This window comes from Jaculus jaculus, chromosome 20 (genome assembly GCF_020740685.1).
Source record: "Jaculus jaculus isolate mJacJac1 chromosome 20, mJacJac1.mat.Y.cur, whole genome shotgun sequence".
In the NCBI taxonomy this organism is placed as follows: domain Eukaryota; kingdom Metazoa; phylum Chordata; class Mammalia; order Rodentia; family Dipodidae; genus Jaculus; species Jaculus jaculus.
Genome location: NC_059121.1, coordinates 21,183,529 through 21,200,779, shown reverse-complemented (window position 1 = coordinate 21,200,779; position 17,251 = coordinate 21,183,529). Strand labels below are relative to the sequence as shown.

Genomic DNA, 17,251 nt, shown 5'->3' with positions numbered 1-17,251 from the left:
GTCCTACGCAAGCGGCGCAGCGCCCTCAGTGCCACAGTGCGGCTGCGCTTACGCACGTAGCGCAGGCGGTCCTACGCAAGCGGCGCAGCGCCCTCAGTGCCACAGTGCGGCTGCGCTTACGCACGTAGCGCAGGCGGTCCTACGCAAGCGGCGCAGCGCCCTCAGTGCCACAGTGCGGCTGCGCTTACGCACGTAGCGCAGGCGGTCCTACGCAAGCGGCGCAGCGCCCTCAGTGCCACAGTGCGGCTGCGCTTACGCACGTAGCGCAGGCGGTCCTACGCAAGCGGCGCAGCGCCCTCAGTGCCACAGCGCGGCGACGCTCACGCAGACAGCGCAGGCGGTCCTACGCAAGCGGCGCAGCGCCCGCCCTCCCTCAGGCCGGCCGGCCGGCCCGCCCCCTCGCGCTCTCCCCGCCCCCTCCGCCCCTCGCAGGGGCCGAGCGAATGTAGCCCGCGAGAGAAAATGGCGGCGACGGCGGGGAATCGCGCCTCGTCGTCGGGATTCCCGGGCGCGGGGACATCCAGCCCGGAGGCCGGGGGCGGCGGCGGAAGCGGCGGCGGCGGCGGCGCAGGAGGGAGCGTTCCGAAGGCGAGCAGCGCGCCGGCGGCGGCCGCCGCGGGCTTCCTGCGGGATCCGGGCGGCGCGGGCCGCGAGCGCGCGGACTGGCGGCGGCGGCAGCTGCGCAAAGTGCGGAGCGTGGAGCTGGAGCTGCCCGGCGAGCCGGCGCTCTTCCTGGGCTGCGAGCCGGCGCCCGAACCCGCGGACCCGACGCCGGGCGGGAGCAGCGCTTTGCCGCCCGTGCCCGCCGCGCAGCCGTGTCCCGCCGCAGCCGCCGGCCGCAGCGGCGTCGGTGTCCACCCCGCTGCACAGGCGCTGACCGCGCTGGACAGCGGAGCCCCGTGCATCGCGGCGGACGAGCCCGGGGAGAAGCGGACGTCCGCTACCGAGCCGTCTCCGGCAGCGGTCCCCTCCTCCGGGTGAGTAGATTTTACTTTATTTTATTTTGGAGGGGGACAGAGGACGAGCAATGAATGAAGCTGGCCGTGGGGGGGGGGGGGGTCAGCGCGCGCGCAATGGATGGGGGGGAGAAAGTGGACAAGGAGGGGGGGAGTGACCAGCGCCCGAGCACCTCGGAGAGTGTCCCCAGTCTCTCTCCCTCTCCAGGTCGGGCAGCGCCCCGGGGACGTGCCGATGGAGAGTTTGTTATTGTTTGCAGACATGTGACAGACAGGGGAGTCCGCGCCACGGGGACCCTCTGCAAATAATAATAATAATTATGATGTGGGTCTCCCCGGGATTGTGGGAGGGCTTAACCCGGGAGTACTGGATGCCTTTTGGCTAGACCACCACCCCAGAGGGTCCTCAGGGGACATAGCCATCACTCTCCTCCCCTGGGGACCAAAAGCTCGGAGGGGGCGCAAGGGGCGGAGTGGGTTGGGGATGCCCAAGGTCGAGTGGGTTAGGTGGGCATGGAGTTGAGATGGCAGGTCCCCTCGTGGTGACAGGCAGAAGTTCCCCGGGAGGGTGGACTCAGGTACCGGGCCCGGGTGCAAGGTGGCACGCCCCGATCGGTGGCCGGGGGCCCGGGGTGCAGTGGGGTTGGGGTGGGGTGGGATGGGGGAGGATTCCCGGGGAACGCCTGCCTGTCAAAGTGCAGCGGGGAGGACGCTGCAAGCTGTGCGTGGTGGCGGGGGGAACCTGTGACTTTTCTGCATGGTGCCCACCACCACCACGATCACCACCCCTCTCCCCTCGGGGTGGTGGTGAGGGGGGGGGTGCGGAATGCTCTTGAGGAAGTCTTTAAGCTGCACCGCTGAGGACTGCAGCGGCTTGTTTGCAGTTTGAATCTGCCCTTGGGAAGTTTGCATTTGATTTGGAGCAATGCTGCGGGACCGGATGTGTCAGCCATGCGGCCTCCCAGCCGGGGTGACTGCGCCCCCGAAGTGCCTGCGGCGTGGCCTGGGGGGACAGGGACGGTGCTAGGCTGGAGCGCCCCGTCCCCGGGGGGTCCTGCTGCGGTGCCGTAGGCTGCGGGAGGGGGGTGCAATTGAAAGAGGATGTGCGTAAGGTAGTTTTGCACCAAAGGCTCCGTGGCCTCGCCCTTTTTTTGGCTACTGGTAATTTTTTTTTTTCTATTAAAAAGTCTTTTGAGTGGATAATCCTTGGTTTTAAAATATCAACTATGTGTGTGTGTGTGTGTGTGTGTCTGTCTCCTATGCTGTGACTTGTTTTTAACAAAATCACCGACCGGCTTATTACTTGGCAGTCCCCTTCCTTCCTGTGGCAACCCTGAGACTAGGTAGATGGGTCGGCTGTGCTGCCCGCATTTTCCTGTGTGCATTTCTACACGTATCTGGGTCTTAGAACAGAGGGTTCCTCTGTGGCTTCCCGTCCTTGCAGATTCGACCAAAACTTAACTAGAATAATTCTTAGATGGCAATTGTTACTGCCAATGAACTCCAGATTGAAGGGGGGGGGCAGTTTTAATGTCAATTTTGAGGAGTTTTATCTAGTCTCCTGAGGTCTGGTTTGTTGGTTTCGTTACTGTTTGGTTTTCCTTTTTTTTTTTTTTTTTTTTTTTTTTGACACCCAGACATGCATTCAGTTCGTATTGATCCCTTTTCCCCTGCCTCCTGTTGCAAGGCCTGTTTGTGTATATAATAAAAAAAAAATTAGCAAATGTCAGCATTCCAGTCACGTTAATGATCTGTGAATATAATTTAAGAGCAACAACTGTAAAAATAATATACAGGACTTAGTGTTGAGTGGTGACAAGAAGGTGGAGGGAGGTAGAAAAGAAGTCAGTCACTTTGGTTTTTTATTTATTTTCCTTAAGGAGTACATTATAATTACACAAGCTATCTTCTTTTTAGAAATTATTAACTAGAACGTTATTGGTGCATCCCAAATGTCATATGTTTATAAAAAAGTTTCGTTAGTAGTAAAATGATGATTCCCTATTCTTTTGAAATATGATGATTCCTCCACCCCCAGTTTTCATGACACACTAGGATTGATACTCATTTTGAAACCATTGGTGTAAAACTTAGATTATGGAGAAAAGGCATTAAGTTTTGGGTTTTGTGTTTCCTGATAGGCTATAACACCTTATTCACCACTTAAGCTCTTGGGGAAAAAATGATTATAAGCAGTTCTGTGAAAATCTCAATTGGACTATGTTTTCCTTTTTTTTTTTTTTGACAATAGTTAATATTCATACTTCCAAGAGGAAATTTTAACACTAAGATTTTGAAATATTTTTTATACTTCCCACAGCCGTAAAGGTCTGAGGACCCCTTCTGTGCATCCAAAGACCTATTGTATTTTCTCAGAGAAAATTTTGTGATTTTTGTTCTTTATGCTTCAGAAATTACCTTCAGTTTCTAATCTTTGGATGTAGAAATTGAAAGCCTAGGAAATACATGTGTACAAAGATAAGCTGCATAACACTCATAAAAATCAGAGGTTTTCTGCCCGCCCCCTCTTCAGGAAAATAAGTGAAGCCAATGCGAGTCTTGTGCCTGTAAGTGGCGCTCAAAGGTTTGGGATTTTTCCTTATAGTACAGATTTTTTTTTTTTTTTCCTTCCTATCTACTGTCTTTGAAGAAAAATTACAGTGTTTTTCTCCATTGAACAGGCTATTGTGAGTTCGGCAGATATAATTACTCCATCCTATTTTTGTAACCCAAACCAAACTATCAATTTGCTGCCCCCATAAAAGAACAAGATACACTGTGCTTGTTAATGTTCATTTTTGAACTAGAGATATTTCATAAGCCGCCCTTAGAGCCTCACAGCCCATGGTTTCACTTCCTTCTCGAAGCTGTTAGGCTAAAAATACAGCTTATTGACCTTTCGGTAGAGGAGATGTGCAGCAACATTATTACCAAGAAATAGATCTTTTGTAAAACTTGAGCTGGCAGGCCTACAAAATGAGAGAGACAGTCACATTCAGTAAGTTTTCTGTTTATGAACTGTCTCCCAAGTTTCAGGTATGAAAATTGATGTCGTTTTTAAAAGATTAACCTTATTATAATTCTGGAAGAGAAACATAAGAGCTGGAGTTATTGCCCGCTTTTGTTTTCTTTTCGTATCTGATCTTGGCAAGGGTGACTGGTTAACCAACATTCCTTAATATATGATTTCCAATACACTATAATAACTCCATTTTGTTAGATAGGGAAAACAGGAAGGAGCCCCGTGCCTTCATATTCTGTTAGGTCTTCTGTAGTCCTCTGGGTTAATAGGTTGCATGTTTTAGAAATCATCGCTGACTTGTGAACCTGACAGTCCACAGTGTAGAGAGAAGAGTTTTTCCCTTGCTCTCCAGGAGAGCAGAAAGCTAGCTAGAGTTTGCCTGGGCCCAGTCTTTGACCCTGTCCTGCAAATTCTAAAGAATGAATGGGGAAACGAGTAAATAAATGGCAACGTGGATAACCATAGAGCATTCTTTAGAAAGCACCGTGGGATTTTTGTTTGTTTTGTTTTTAGCATTCTGTACTCTCGTTTCTTCTTGGATCGAGGGGTAATTTTCTATGTGAGAGGCCGTGGAGAAACATAGCATGGAAGAGTTAGACTCCAGAGGGTCTCCCTGAGCCCTGTGGCTGCTACACTCTGACCTTAGGGTACATGGCTTCTATTGGGCTCACCAGCCCCTTACAGTGGGTATTTTCCTTGGTTTTAGCCCTTTCTGTGTATCTTAAGTCAAAACCTACAGCTATTTAACTGTGAAGGTGTCAGACGTGCACAGCTTGATTGCTTGCATAGTAGAGTAAGGAAGGCCCTGGCTTTAATCCCTATCACCACAAAAAAAAAAAAAAAAAAAGGTGGGTGGAATACTAATATGAGGAAATATGCAATATTAAGAATAACTCATGGGCTGGAGAGATTGCTTAGCGGTTAAGCGCTTGCCTGTGAAGCCTGAGGACCCCGGTTCGAGGCTCCATTCCCCAGGACCCACATTAGCCAGATGCACAAGGGGGCACATGCGTCTGGAGTTGGTTTGCAGTGGCTGGAGGCCCTGGCGCACCCATTCTCTCTCTCTCTCTCTCTCTCAATCTGCCTCTTTCTGTCCCTCTCTGTCTCTCTCAAATAAATAAATAAAAGCAATTAAAAAGTTATTTTTTTAAAAAAAAGAATAACTCAAAGTTGCCTTTTAAGTAACAATTTAAAAACATTTTCTGCCATGAAGGAAGTCAGCATTAAAGCAAGTGGCTCGTTGTGAGCTGGGCTGTTTGTCAGGTATTCTTTTGAAACTGCAAAAAACATAAGAGGATTTTTTTTTTTTAACCTGCGGCTTAAAGCATGTTGGTTCAGCAAGTAGACAGCTGGGGACACTTCTAATGCGGTCACCTTCGTTGCCCTCCATTGGGCAGGTGGGCGATAAAGATGGCCACTGCTGCGGCCCTCTAAGGCATGGTTAATTTCTGGTTTGGGTGGCAGAAACTCATTAGAGATGGAAAACTGTGATCATACAACTAAAAAAGCTAGGATTCAGGGCTGGAGAGATGGCTTAGCTGTTATTAAGCGCTTGCCTGTGAAACCTAAGGACCCCAGTTCAAGGCTCGATTCCCCAGGACCCACATTATCCAGATGCACAAGGGGGCGCACGCGTCTGGAGTTCGTTTTCAGTGGCTGGAGGCCCTGGCGCGCCCATTCTCTCCCTCCCCCTCCCCCTCCCCCTCTCGCTCCGCCTCTCCCTCTCTCTCGCTCTGCCTCTTTCTCGCTCTGTCGCTCTCAAATAAATAAAAATAAATGAAAAAAATTAAAAAGCTGGGATTCAACCCCAAGCCAGTGGGACTCTGTGGCCCATTTCTTTTTCCTTTGCTTATTTTTGTTTATTTATTTATTTGAGAGAGAAAGAGGCATAGAGGAGAGAGAGAGAATGGATGCTCCAGGGCCTCCAGCCACTGCAAACAAACTCTAGACACGTGCGCCACCCTGTGCATCTGGCTAACGTGGGTTCTGGGGAATCAAACATTGATCCTTTGGCTTTGTAGGCAAGTACCTTATTCGCTAAGCCATTTTTCCAGCCCCCGTTTCTCCTCCTTATTCTGTACTTCCTCTGTTTTTGTTTGCAAATTAATAATAAAATTAATGAATGAATTTTAAGAAGAAGATTGCTCTGTTGGCCCTTTTCGGACCACTAGCTTGGAAGCCCCTGCCAGTAGGGCTATGTTGTATGTGAATGTGTTTCCGTAAGCCAGCCTAGTGTGGATGCAAGTAGGGCACAAATAATTGCTTCTTCCCCTTGATCTTGGGCACAGAGAACAGAGGATGTGTGTTGTGGAATGTTTCTTCGGTTTATTTGTGCTGTTCTAAGTCATAAGTGAAAGGAAATAAACATGGGCTGGAGAGATGGCTTAGCGGTTAAGGCACATGCCTGTGAAGCCTAAGGACCCAGGTTCGATTCTCCAGTTCCCACATAAACCAGATGCATATGGCGGCACATGCATCTGGAGTTTGTTTGCAGTGGCTAGAGGCCCTGGCGCCCATTCCCTCCCTCCCTTTCTCTGTCTGTCTGTCTCTCTCTCTCTCTCTCTCTCTCTCTCTCTCTCTCTCAAATAAATAAGTAAAAATAAATTTTTTTAAAAAAAAAGAAAGGAGATAAACTGGAATTTAAAAACTCAAAATAGTACTAGTGACTCATCTTGATCTTCTCAGGAGAGAAAATCCCTTTGGTTACTGTTTCAGATCTCATGTGTTGCGCATCCACGAACCCCTGGGTGGTGGTGGTGGTGGTGCCCAGCCTCTGTCTCACTTGGTGGACTGGCTGTACATAGATGTGCGTCTCATACCACCTTGAGTGCTGTTCGAGGGATCGGGAAGGTGCCCGCGTTAACATCAGCGCCCTGAGGCCACACAACAGACCCCAGGCAGTCCCTAGCTGGCTTCCTAGGAGCTTGAACTCCCTCTGTGAATTTGGCCTCCTGGCTTTGTTCCTGTTCTTGGCTGTTGGTCTCTTTAGATAGACAGGCTGTAGTTTTTGGGTTACAGTCATCAAAACAAGAATCTAAATGAGGGCTAGCAAGGAGGATCTATACAGACCTGCAAGTTCAGACGTGACTTTTTTTTTTTTTTCCTCTTCCAAGAGAAAACTAAAATGAAGGTTTGGGGAGCAAGAAGTTCATTCCTCACTGGTTTCAAAACTCAGTCTTTATTATTAGTCGAAGGCACTGAGATAGCAATCCTCTAGGGAGGAAGATAATGATGAAGGACCTTGTCTCCCTGCGTTAGGAAACATCACAGTTGACTTAGGGTGCAGGTTTGGCACGGAAGGCAGGTTTGCAGTGTGTGACTGAGCCCTCTGCAGTGATACGCTAGGGTAGCCTGTGATCTTGTCAAGTGCCTAGTTCTGAAAGGGCATGTCTGTCCGCTGGGAACTGTTTAGATGACTGGGAGAAGTCTGCAGCCACAAGCCCAGCGCTGGGCTTAGATCAACTCGGTGTGCCCATGCAGCCCGGTGATGGTGGGTGCACGGGGCTGGGAGGAGGCCGTGGGTGTAAGCCTTTGCTCTCCTTACTGCTTACGTGGCCATTTCACTGATACGCTATCAGATAATCTTCCAGCTGGTCTTCCAGCATTCTGAATGCTCAGTATTGGTGATTTTAGAAAGCCGGAGTTCTTGTTCCTTCCCAGCATGAGTTTTTACACTTTGTGCTGCAGCAATGTAGTGAAGAGCAAAGCCGACAGTAATTGGGACGTTTCAGTGATTTAAGGGTAGTTGCAAAGTCATTGAGACCATCCCTACTGAAGCTGTCAGCGTGGACAAGTGTTCAAGTGGCTGCATGGGTTCATCAGTCTGATTTCCCCTCCGCCTTGGCACTCTTCCTTGGTGCCCTGTCTCTACCCTCCAGAGCAGTAGTGTGAGACCACCTCAGGGTGGTCCTGGGCCTCTCCTTACGTGTCCGTTCCCCTACCCAAGACTCATCAACGACCCCCCCCCCCAACAAAGTGCAGACCTACGCACCTGTCTGCACACCCCTCAGGTATCGAAAGCCAAACAGGTGGTAGTCTTTTCCAGTCTGCTCGCGTGCTCATTAAATAGAGAACTAGGGCCTTGGAGTCATCCCTGAAGCCTGGCTCCCTCCCTCCTCCCTCCTCCCTCCTCCCTCCTCCCTCCGCCTCGTTGCCTACAGTTTGTCACCAGGTCCTGGTCTCACAGAGCAGCCTCCCTCCGTTGGGGCATGCTGTAGTCCAGTCTCCCCCTTCCCGTCGGCTTCGCTTAGTGACCGTTTCAAAATGCAAGTCTAATCTTAACTTCCTCCCCACAGAACAGCGAAAGGAATTCGACTAACTCCAACAGCTTTCCAATGCTTGCTGTTTGTCTAAAGATCCATGAACCCTTAACGGGTGCTGCTGCAGTCTCCCTGCCTGGCTGGGCCTGTGCGCACTCCAGGTCCCTCCCGGCTCACCCTGGCTCTTGGCTTCAGACTTGGCTTCCTGCATTTCCTCCAGCTCAGCGACAGCCTCCTGCCTGTCTCCCCGCCCCCCCCCCATGCCGCCTCAGAGAAGCCCTCCCAGTCACCCACCCTGGCTTTGTGGTGCAGTCATTGGTGCATGACCCTTGTCATTGGTGCATGATGGCCTTTCTCAGATATCCCAAGACCTGAGTGGGCAAGCCTGGTGTGGAGTGAACACTGGGGAAATAATGTGTGTGTGTATGTGTGTGTGTGTGTGTGTGTGTGTGTGTGTGTGTGTGTGTATTTATTTATTTATTTATTTTACATGTCATGACATGTTCAAACTCGGGGAGCTTCTGGCCCTCCCTGTGGCCATAGTGCAGGGCTCAGCTGAGAAGGCATTAGACAGCTAGACCTACCCTTGGTGGTTTCGCCTTGCAGGGAAGCATCTGGGCTTGTCAACACACCTGGTGCCCCCAGCGAAGTAGGTCCGCTCGGTGTGGTCTGGAGCAAATACCTGTACTGCATGACAAGCCCCGTGCTTGTGATTCCGCTGCGCTTGCCAAGGAGTCGGGGCCGTGTGCCTGTGAGCAAATTATACCTCACGCCGTCATGGAACTATCTTTTGTGTGTTTTTTTTTTCTTCTAAGTTTAAGGTACCACTTTTGGGACATCTGTCTGGAAAACCCCACTTTATCATAAATTTGCAAGTCATCTTGGGACAAGTAGAAGTTCACATTTGCATTAAAGAAAAGATGAAGGGCTGGAGAGACCGCTTAGTGGTTAAGGCGCTTGCCTGCAAAGCCAAAGGGCCCTAGGCTCGATTCCCCAGGACGCACGTAAGCCAGATGTACAAGGGGGCGCACACATCTGGAGTTCATGTGCAGTGGCTGGAGGCTCTGGAGCACCCATTCTCCCTCTCCCTCTTTCTCTCTCTCTCTCTGCCTCTTTCCTTCTCTCAACTAAATAAATAAAAATAAAAATATGTTTTAAAAAGAGAAAAGATCTAGAGAGACGCCATTTGCGATTTCAGGGGCCGTGAGCTTACTAAACCCCATAGCCTCCCAAGTGTAGAACGAAGTTCAGTGCTGAGGAAAGGGCCACGAGCAGCCAGAGGGGCTGAATCAGAGTCTGTGCTTGGAAGTCCTCTGACTCGAACTTGCCATAGTGAAATGCAGGAGGGACAGCAGGAGAGCACTGGGCGCTGCCAACGGAGGTCCTGTGATTGGTAGGCAGAGGCACTGGCAGACCTCACAGCCAGAGTGCCGCAGGCCAGGGAGGACGTGGAAGCCGTGCAGTCGGGGGCCACCTGGTGTTGGTACAGTTAGTTCCACCCTGAGCAAAATAAGCACGGTCCAGGCGGTGAAGGATCGCTCGTATTGATAGCGGCAGCTCAGGATCATCGTTTGAAAGTTGTCAGGTTTCCAGGGTCTCAGTGAACTCGAGTTGCAAAGCTCGTAACACGCATTAAGGAGAATTTCTGAGGCCGTTGGAGGAGGTGTTTTGATCCTCCGAGTCCTAGACCTGGAAGATAGATGTGGCTCTGCCCTCTTGAGACTGCGAGGTGAAATTGGATCAGGCTCGGTTAGAAATGTCCCGTGGGTGCTCCGTGTAGGAAAGCCCTGTATGCGCTGGTCCGCGTCATTTGACAGCCTGCGGTGTCTTTGAGACAGTGATGAGTATTAAGCCACCACCCGTTCATCGTGACCTTTCCCCAGGATTTCGGAGTCAGGCGCTCAGCTCCAACTTTGTGTCATTGACCCCGCTGTGTTTTGAAATTTGCTGGCGGTTTCTGGTTGAATGAGATGACTACCGTTCTAAGATGACGCATAGCACTGCCGTTCTGCACACTCTTCTCCTAAAAGTATTTTAACTGGCTGTATCTGTTGCTTATTTTCTGGATTTCAAGGGCTACAGTTTTCACTGGAGCTTAGATTTTAAAAAAAAAGCAGATGTGACAGGTTGGGGATATAGCCCACTGGTCAAGTGCTTGTGTAGCATGCCAGCGTCACAAAAAGAAAACAAAGGGACAGGTTGAGGTAAACATTAATCCTCTTCCTCTTTCTCACGGTAGGTAGGCACGCTAAGCTCACAGATGCCAGAGCTATAGCTTATACGCGGGCTTGGGGATGTGAAGTCAGGTGGCAAACGCCTTAGTCCATCTCCCCAGCCCAGTGTTATTAACCTTCGTCAACTTTGTTGTGAAAGGAGCAGAACAATTGACTTCTGAAAACATCAAATCCAGAGCGAGGGAGATGGCTCTCAAGCCCGAAGCACCCACGTGCCCTCCTCTGACTGCACGTAAAAAGCCCGGAAGCCAGGCTTCTGTAATGCCAGCCTGCTGAAGGCAAGGTGGGGGTGGGGGCAGGAGAACCTCCCAGAAGCACCCAGCAGACTCAGCAAAAAGAACTGAAGAGCAAGATCCAGAGAAACCTGTGTCAAATGAGATGGGGCAACAGAGATGCACGCCGTGGCATGCACGCACCTGCACGCGCGTGCACACACACACACACACACATAAAATGTCTTAAAATTTTTTATCTTTGCCAGGCATGGTGGCGCATGCTTTTAATCCCAGCACTCAGCAGGCAGAGGTAGGAGGAGCGCCATGAGTTCGAGGCCACCCTGAGACCAGAGTGATTTCCAGGTCAGCCTGAGCTAGAGTGAAACCCTACCTCGAAAAAGAAAAAAAAAATATCTTTGTCACTTAACAAATAGGATCTTACTATGCATTCCATTATACAGGTTGTTTTTCTTCCCCTAACAGTATCGCGGTAACTTCGAGGACAGAAAATTCTTTAAAGATTCTTGTGTGTTAGTGAGCGCTTGACCACGTCACACCTCTGCTTTCTCAGACGTAAAATGTAGATCATAAGGTCTGTTGTGGAGTTGTTGGAAAGACCTGTAGAGTTCATGTTTATGCGGCTTTTTAATTTTTTTATTTTTTTTTAAAAAAATAATTAATTAATTAATTTGAGGGAGAGAGAAAGACTAAGAGGAAGGTAGAGAGAGAATGGGTGTGTCAGGGCCTCCAGTTGCTGCCAGTGAACTCCAGACACATGTGCCACCTCGTGCAAGTAGCTCACGTGGGTCCTGGGGAGTTGAATCGGGATCCTTTGGCTTTGCAGGCAAGCACCTTAAGCGCTAAGCCATCTCTCCAGCCCCCTATATGGCTCTTTTAAAAAGTGTTTGGTAAGTTACAAACACTATAAAATGATATATTACTATTATTTTAATAGTATTTTATGAGGCTCTTAAAAACTACCTTATCTTAGGCCCATCCGAATTTTAAGAGGTGAACTTAAGACTCTAACTTCATTTTCTTCAAATAGTTGGCTAAATGTCCCAATACTGTTTATTAGGTAAAGGCTATTCCCTTTATCATCTACTAAAGTTTCAATATACGTGGAAAGTTCCTAAGTGCATGCTTTTCGGATCTTTTTCTTGCCCCGGGGGCCTACGTACCCAAATGACCAAATTCCATGTTTTGCAGAAAGTTGAAAAGAAAGATGGTCATTGGCCAGAAGGAAAAGACTGTCTGGAGAGCGTCAGTAGTATCTTTGCTGACTCATCCCGTTGATATTTCGCTGTCTAAAGTGTCTTGATCTCTGTGATGACACTGGCCTCCTGCATCTGACTGTGACCTGGACAGCCCCTGCAGGGGGACAGTTCTGCTGGGGAATGCCAGCAACCTCCCAGCCCCTCCCTCCTTACATACTAGGCTTTCCTTGTCCTTCTGGCTACCTGTCTGGGAAAACGCATCTGCTTCGCTGCTCCGGCCTGGCTTGCCTTCCTCCCTCTGGTGTCGGTCACCTCTTCTGCTGACACCTCTCTGCCCGCCTTAGAGTCGGGCTTCCTTTCTCCATCGCCATAAGCCGCGAGCCCTGGTCAGGCCACTACCATCAAACTTTTTCATGCTCAAAGTGAACCTTCGACGCTGATACTGTACTTGGCACCTCCCCCAGCCGCCCAGTGCCTCTCCTATCTAATGTGCTCTCTCCAGAATGTTCATCCCCCCAGGAGATGTTTTTATTCCCGACGAAATAGAAAATCACTGGTCTTCTCAGAGTCAGCGGGTCGGTGGAAGTCAGAACTGTGCTTTATAAATTCTGGTGACTCTTTGGTTTACAGCTTCTCAGGGTCTGAGTTACATTTGCTGTTTTTAAACCTTTTTAGTGTTTCCTTTATCATCAGTTGTGACCTTCTGAACAACGGTGTTTACAGAGAGGAATTGGCAGAGCACTCCCCCTTGGAAAATGAATTAAATTTGCCGACTGATAGTATAAAAGTCTCAGAGGTGCAGTGTTCACAAGAAATGTTGGTGCCAAGCTGAGACCATCCTGGAGACCAGTCCAAGGCTGGCATAGGACACATGACAAATTCTGCACAGATGTCTCCAGCAGACAGCTACCTGGGCATGGGCACGCTGTTGCTGGCGTACAGCAGCTGCCAGGCCCTCACGAACAGCTAGAGGCCACTCAGATACCCTCTGTCCGGGCTTTGGGTATTCCTCCTAGAGAAATCAGTGATCAGAATAGCAAGCGTGCCTGGGTGAGGGTCTCCATCATGAGAGTTGTCCCCACTCCTTGGGAAAGGCCATCGGGACACCTGAGTGACCGCTGTGAGACAGACACAAGGTGCTGGGACTCCACGGGGAGAAAGCACACCTCACGTGGTGGAATGAATGCACCTGATGCCAAAGGAGGTGGTGGTGGTTTCAGTCCTCAGGCATGAGGGGAGCCGGGAGGGGATCCTGGGAAGTGCAAGATGCCCTGCGAGAAGAACGCAGAGTGAGGCAGTGGAGAGGGGCTGGAGGAGCGTTCTCGTGGCCTGGGTGTCTGGAGGGCAGGCAGGTCGGAAGTCACTGCGAGGCCGTGGAGAGTAGCAGGTGTCTCCCTCCCTCGGGGTGCGCATGGGGACTGACCATTCTCTGCCTTGGTTTTGCTCCCCTGGCCAGTTCTTAGTTCGTAGTGCTTAGGGCAAAATAAAAAGCCTCTGTAGCTGGACAGGTAACTGCAGTACGCTAGGAAGTGGGTCAGGAGGCTCACGGAGCTCGGGCGGGACCGGCCGAGGTCACGCGTCCTGGAGTTGGCCCCTGGCGCACCGCATCCCGGCCGCTCGCGCGTGGGGCAGTGTCGCTGAGCCCCGTCCGCTCTTCTGCTGTCGCTCAGGGAGTTCGAGCTTCCATTTCAGCAGCGCAGTCAGGTCTTTAGTTCCCGACGCCACGCGGCCCTTCTCCCAACGTCGCTCTCTGTCTCCGCCGCGGAGCTGGAAGTTTGCGTTGACTGTCTTCCACTGCTCGGCTTGCAGCGCCTTTGTCCTGGGGGATGCGAGGAAAACTTACGCAAGGTCACCTCACCGGTACCTTTAGTTTAGCAAAGGTAGTTTGCGTAGGTTATGCACATTTTGATAGAAATTTACTTCCTTATTATTCTGAAAGCATTTGCTAGAAAAATGGGAAATCATAACTTTCAAAACGACATGGCGTGGGGTAAAAGCAATCACCAGGGGGGAAGTTCAGGTTCCCCTTTCTTTGACCTGAGGCAGGTCTCTTTTCCTATCTGCAAAACTAAGGTAGCTTACATATTCTTAACTGCTGTCAAGCTTTTGCAACTGCCTGGAATTTATTTTGAAAATTACTTCTCAAGGCTAAAGTCATTTGTTGTAGCAATAATTAGATTTTCAAACTGTAAACTCAGAATTTCAGTCATACCTATGCACATACGTGTGTGTGTTAGTGAAAGGATGACGCGGTGACACGCACCTGTAATGCCAGCACTCAAGCAGCTAAGGCAGGACTGTAAGGTCACAGCCACTAGGTACACACATGGTAGCGTGTCTAAGGCTGACTCAGAGTAACAAGATCCTATCTCAGAGCACAAACAATAAAGAGTGAGGGGGGATGGCAGACAGCGAAGTATCTGGAAAAAGAATAATAATGTCATAATTTATTAAACAACATAATGAGAAAAAAAAAACTTAAAGGTGTAGAACTGTCCTGGGGAGAACTTTATTTTGCAACGTGGAGAAAATGAATTAGGGCAGAGTGGCGTGTTCAGTCGATACTACCAAGTTAGAGAATAGGCTTGAACATAACTGTTTACTTTTTGGTAACTTGACTGTTAAAGTTCTCTCTTTACCTCAATTTTAATCCTATATTTTAAAGAGAGAGAGAGAGATTCAGCTGGGGAGATAAATGACTCGGTGGATAAAGTACTTGCTGCACAATTCTTGAGTCCTTAAGTTTAGATACCCAGGCCCCAGGCAAAAGCCAGATCTTATCTCCTGCTTCTGTAATCCCAGCGTGCCTTTGGCCAGAAGGGAGATGGACACCTGAGAATAGAGCTCATGGAGAGAGCTAAGTGGCGAACAGGAGCCTCAGCCTCAAAATGAGGAAGAAGGTCTAGATCTGTCTAAGGACCTCCGTTGTGGCGCACACTTACCCTCCCCGCTGCACCAACTTGAACATGTACACAAACTAAATATATATATTTTAATTCTTCTCTAAAAAAGGGACATTAGCCAGGCACAGTGGTGCACGCCTTTAATCTCAGCACTCGGGAGGCAGAGGTAGGAGGATTGCTGAGAGTTCTAGGCCACCCTGAGACTACATAGTGAATTCCAGATCAGCCTGAGCTAGAGTGAGACCCTACCTCAAAAAAACAAAAGAAGAAGAAGAAGAAGAAAAAGGGGCATTCACCAGGGGTAACCTCTAGCAAGCAGATCAGTCCTTTGGCTCCTTCCTGTGTCATGTCACAAATATGATGTGGGCTGGGTTTTTTGGTTTTTTTTTTCCAGATAAAACTTTTTTGTGGTTTTGTTTTTTGAGGTAGGGTTTCACTGCAGCACAGGCTGACCTGGAATTCATTCTGTAGTCTTAGGATGGCCTCGAACTCATGGCTATCCTCCTACCTCTGTCTCCCAAGTGCTGGGATTAAAGGTGTGTGCCACCACACGTGGCTTCAGATAAAACTTTTTAGTTGGGCTGGAGAGATGGCTAAGTGGCTAACGGCTGCTGCTCACACACCCTGATAGCACAGATTCGAATCTCCGGTACCCACGTAAAGTCGTGTGTACAAAGTGGCACATGCATCTGGAGTTTGTTTGTATTGGCATGCCCATTCATTCTCTCTCTCCCTCCCTTTACTGACACTTAAGTTCATCACCTCCTCATAGTAGAAATTCACATTTAGTTATGTTTTGAGAGATCCATTTCACATAATTTGGGCAAAAGTAGAAGTTTCCAGAAAATAGGAATTTCACGGTGATTGTTCTTATTTTCCCTCTTAATGTTGATTTCAATTCTAGGAAATCGGGACATTTTCAGATTTGGAGTAAGCCTGTTGAACGGTTGTAATCACTGTGATTACCCCAGCTTGATGTCGTGCTGGTCACACAAGCCTTTAGTCCTGACTTGCTCACACGCAGAACCGGGTGGTCATACTTGATTGAGCGCAGTGATTGCTTTAGTCTTGCGTGCGTGGGGGTGCGAAGGCTGCCTGACCGTTCCGCCTCCGCGCAGCTCGTGACAACAGTGCCCCGTGTCTCAGTGCTGTGATCCCAAGTGTTTACTGGAAGCTCTTACCGTGTGCTCCTAGCACTTGTTCTCCAGACCGGCCGGGGGAAGGAACGGGGCTGGCTCCTTGAACGTGGGCTCCTGTAGCACCACTGTGTGACGCCGGCTCCACCACCCCCTGCACGGTGCTGGCAGAAACCATCCTGCGGACAGCAGCCCGTTCCCTCCACTGCAGGAGGATTTGCTGGAAGAGCTCTTCAACTAGGGCCAAAGACACTGGAGAACAAAGCCTTCCCTTTGGGGGCTTGGGTCCAAACGGGCACCTTTGGCTTCAGAGGGAAAAGGTTGCCCGCAAGAACTCCTTGCTGTCTCGTCTAGGGCCCTCGTGCTTTGTGGACCGAGCGATCGCGATGAAGCGACGAGATCAGCAATGAATTCTTATCTCCGAATCCAGCAGCTTGTGGGAAATGTGTTTGCAATTATGTGTGCAGTATAATGATGCTGTGTACTTGTTGAAGGGTCCCCAAAAGACTGAATGTCACAGATTTTAATGACTAAAAACAAGATAGCAGAGGAGGAGGGACGGCTCAGCAAGTTAGGTGCACCTCCTGCAGAGTCATGAGGGCCTGAGACCAGTTCCAGTCTCCATATCCCATATAAACAGCTGGGCATGGCCACGCACACCTATAAATTTTGGGAGCCCCCCCTCAAGACTAGAATCAGTAAAACGAGCAGGCAGAAGAACTATGAAATAGATACATAACTTTCCATTCTGGTCACTGTAGCTGAGCACCTCCGGCCACAGGCAAGCATGAGGGACTCCGCACGATGCTACACCATACACATACGTACAAAGCCATACTTAATTATTGTTTTTTAAAGCCATGTGGTGCCGTACACCTTTAATCCCAGCACTCGGGAGGCAGAGGTAGGAAAATCGCCGTGAGTTCAAGGCCACCCTGAGACTACATAGTGAATTCCAGGTCAGCCTGGGCTAGAGCAAGACCCTACCTCGAAAAACCAAAATAATAAGGTAGCAGAAAATTCATAGGTAGATATGTTTGGCCGCCTGTTGGCTAAAATGAAGAAGTTTCTCCCTTGCATGATCTGTCCCTTTCCTGTGTCTCTCACCTCACCCTCAATCACATCCAACCCCACCCTCAGGTCCTAGTCAGGTACTGCCAGGCTGCTCTGGAATGTGCTGTGGAAGATCTTTCTAGAACTGCTTCCTCAAGTTCTTTGCTTGTTAGAGTGCCAGGACACTGAGTTTTTCTGTGTCCTTCATGTGCCATTTTATTATTTTTAAAATTTTTTTTGTTCATTTTTATTTATT

The 17,251-nt window shown here is 49.6% G+C and overlaps 1 protein-coding gene across 1 annotated transcript in view; it reads left to right on the top strand.

Annotated features, from left to right (window-relative positions):
• Positions 1-462: 462 nt before the first annotated feature.
• The window catches only part of Map3k1 (mitogen-activated protein kinase kinase kinase 1), an 83,044-nt gene continuing 66,255 nt past the window's right edge, over positions 463-17,251 (top strand). The window contains exon 1 of the mRNA XM_045138957.1: positions 463-977. Coding sequence (XP_044994892.1) covers positions 463-977 — 515 coding nt within the window. The remainder of the gene's footprint in view (positions 978-17,251) is intronic.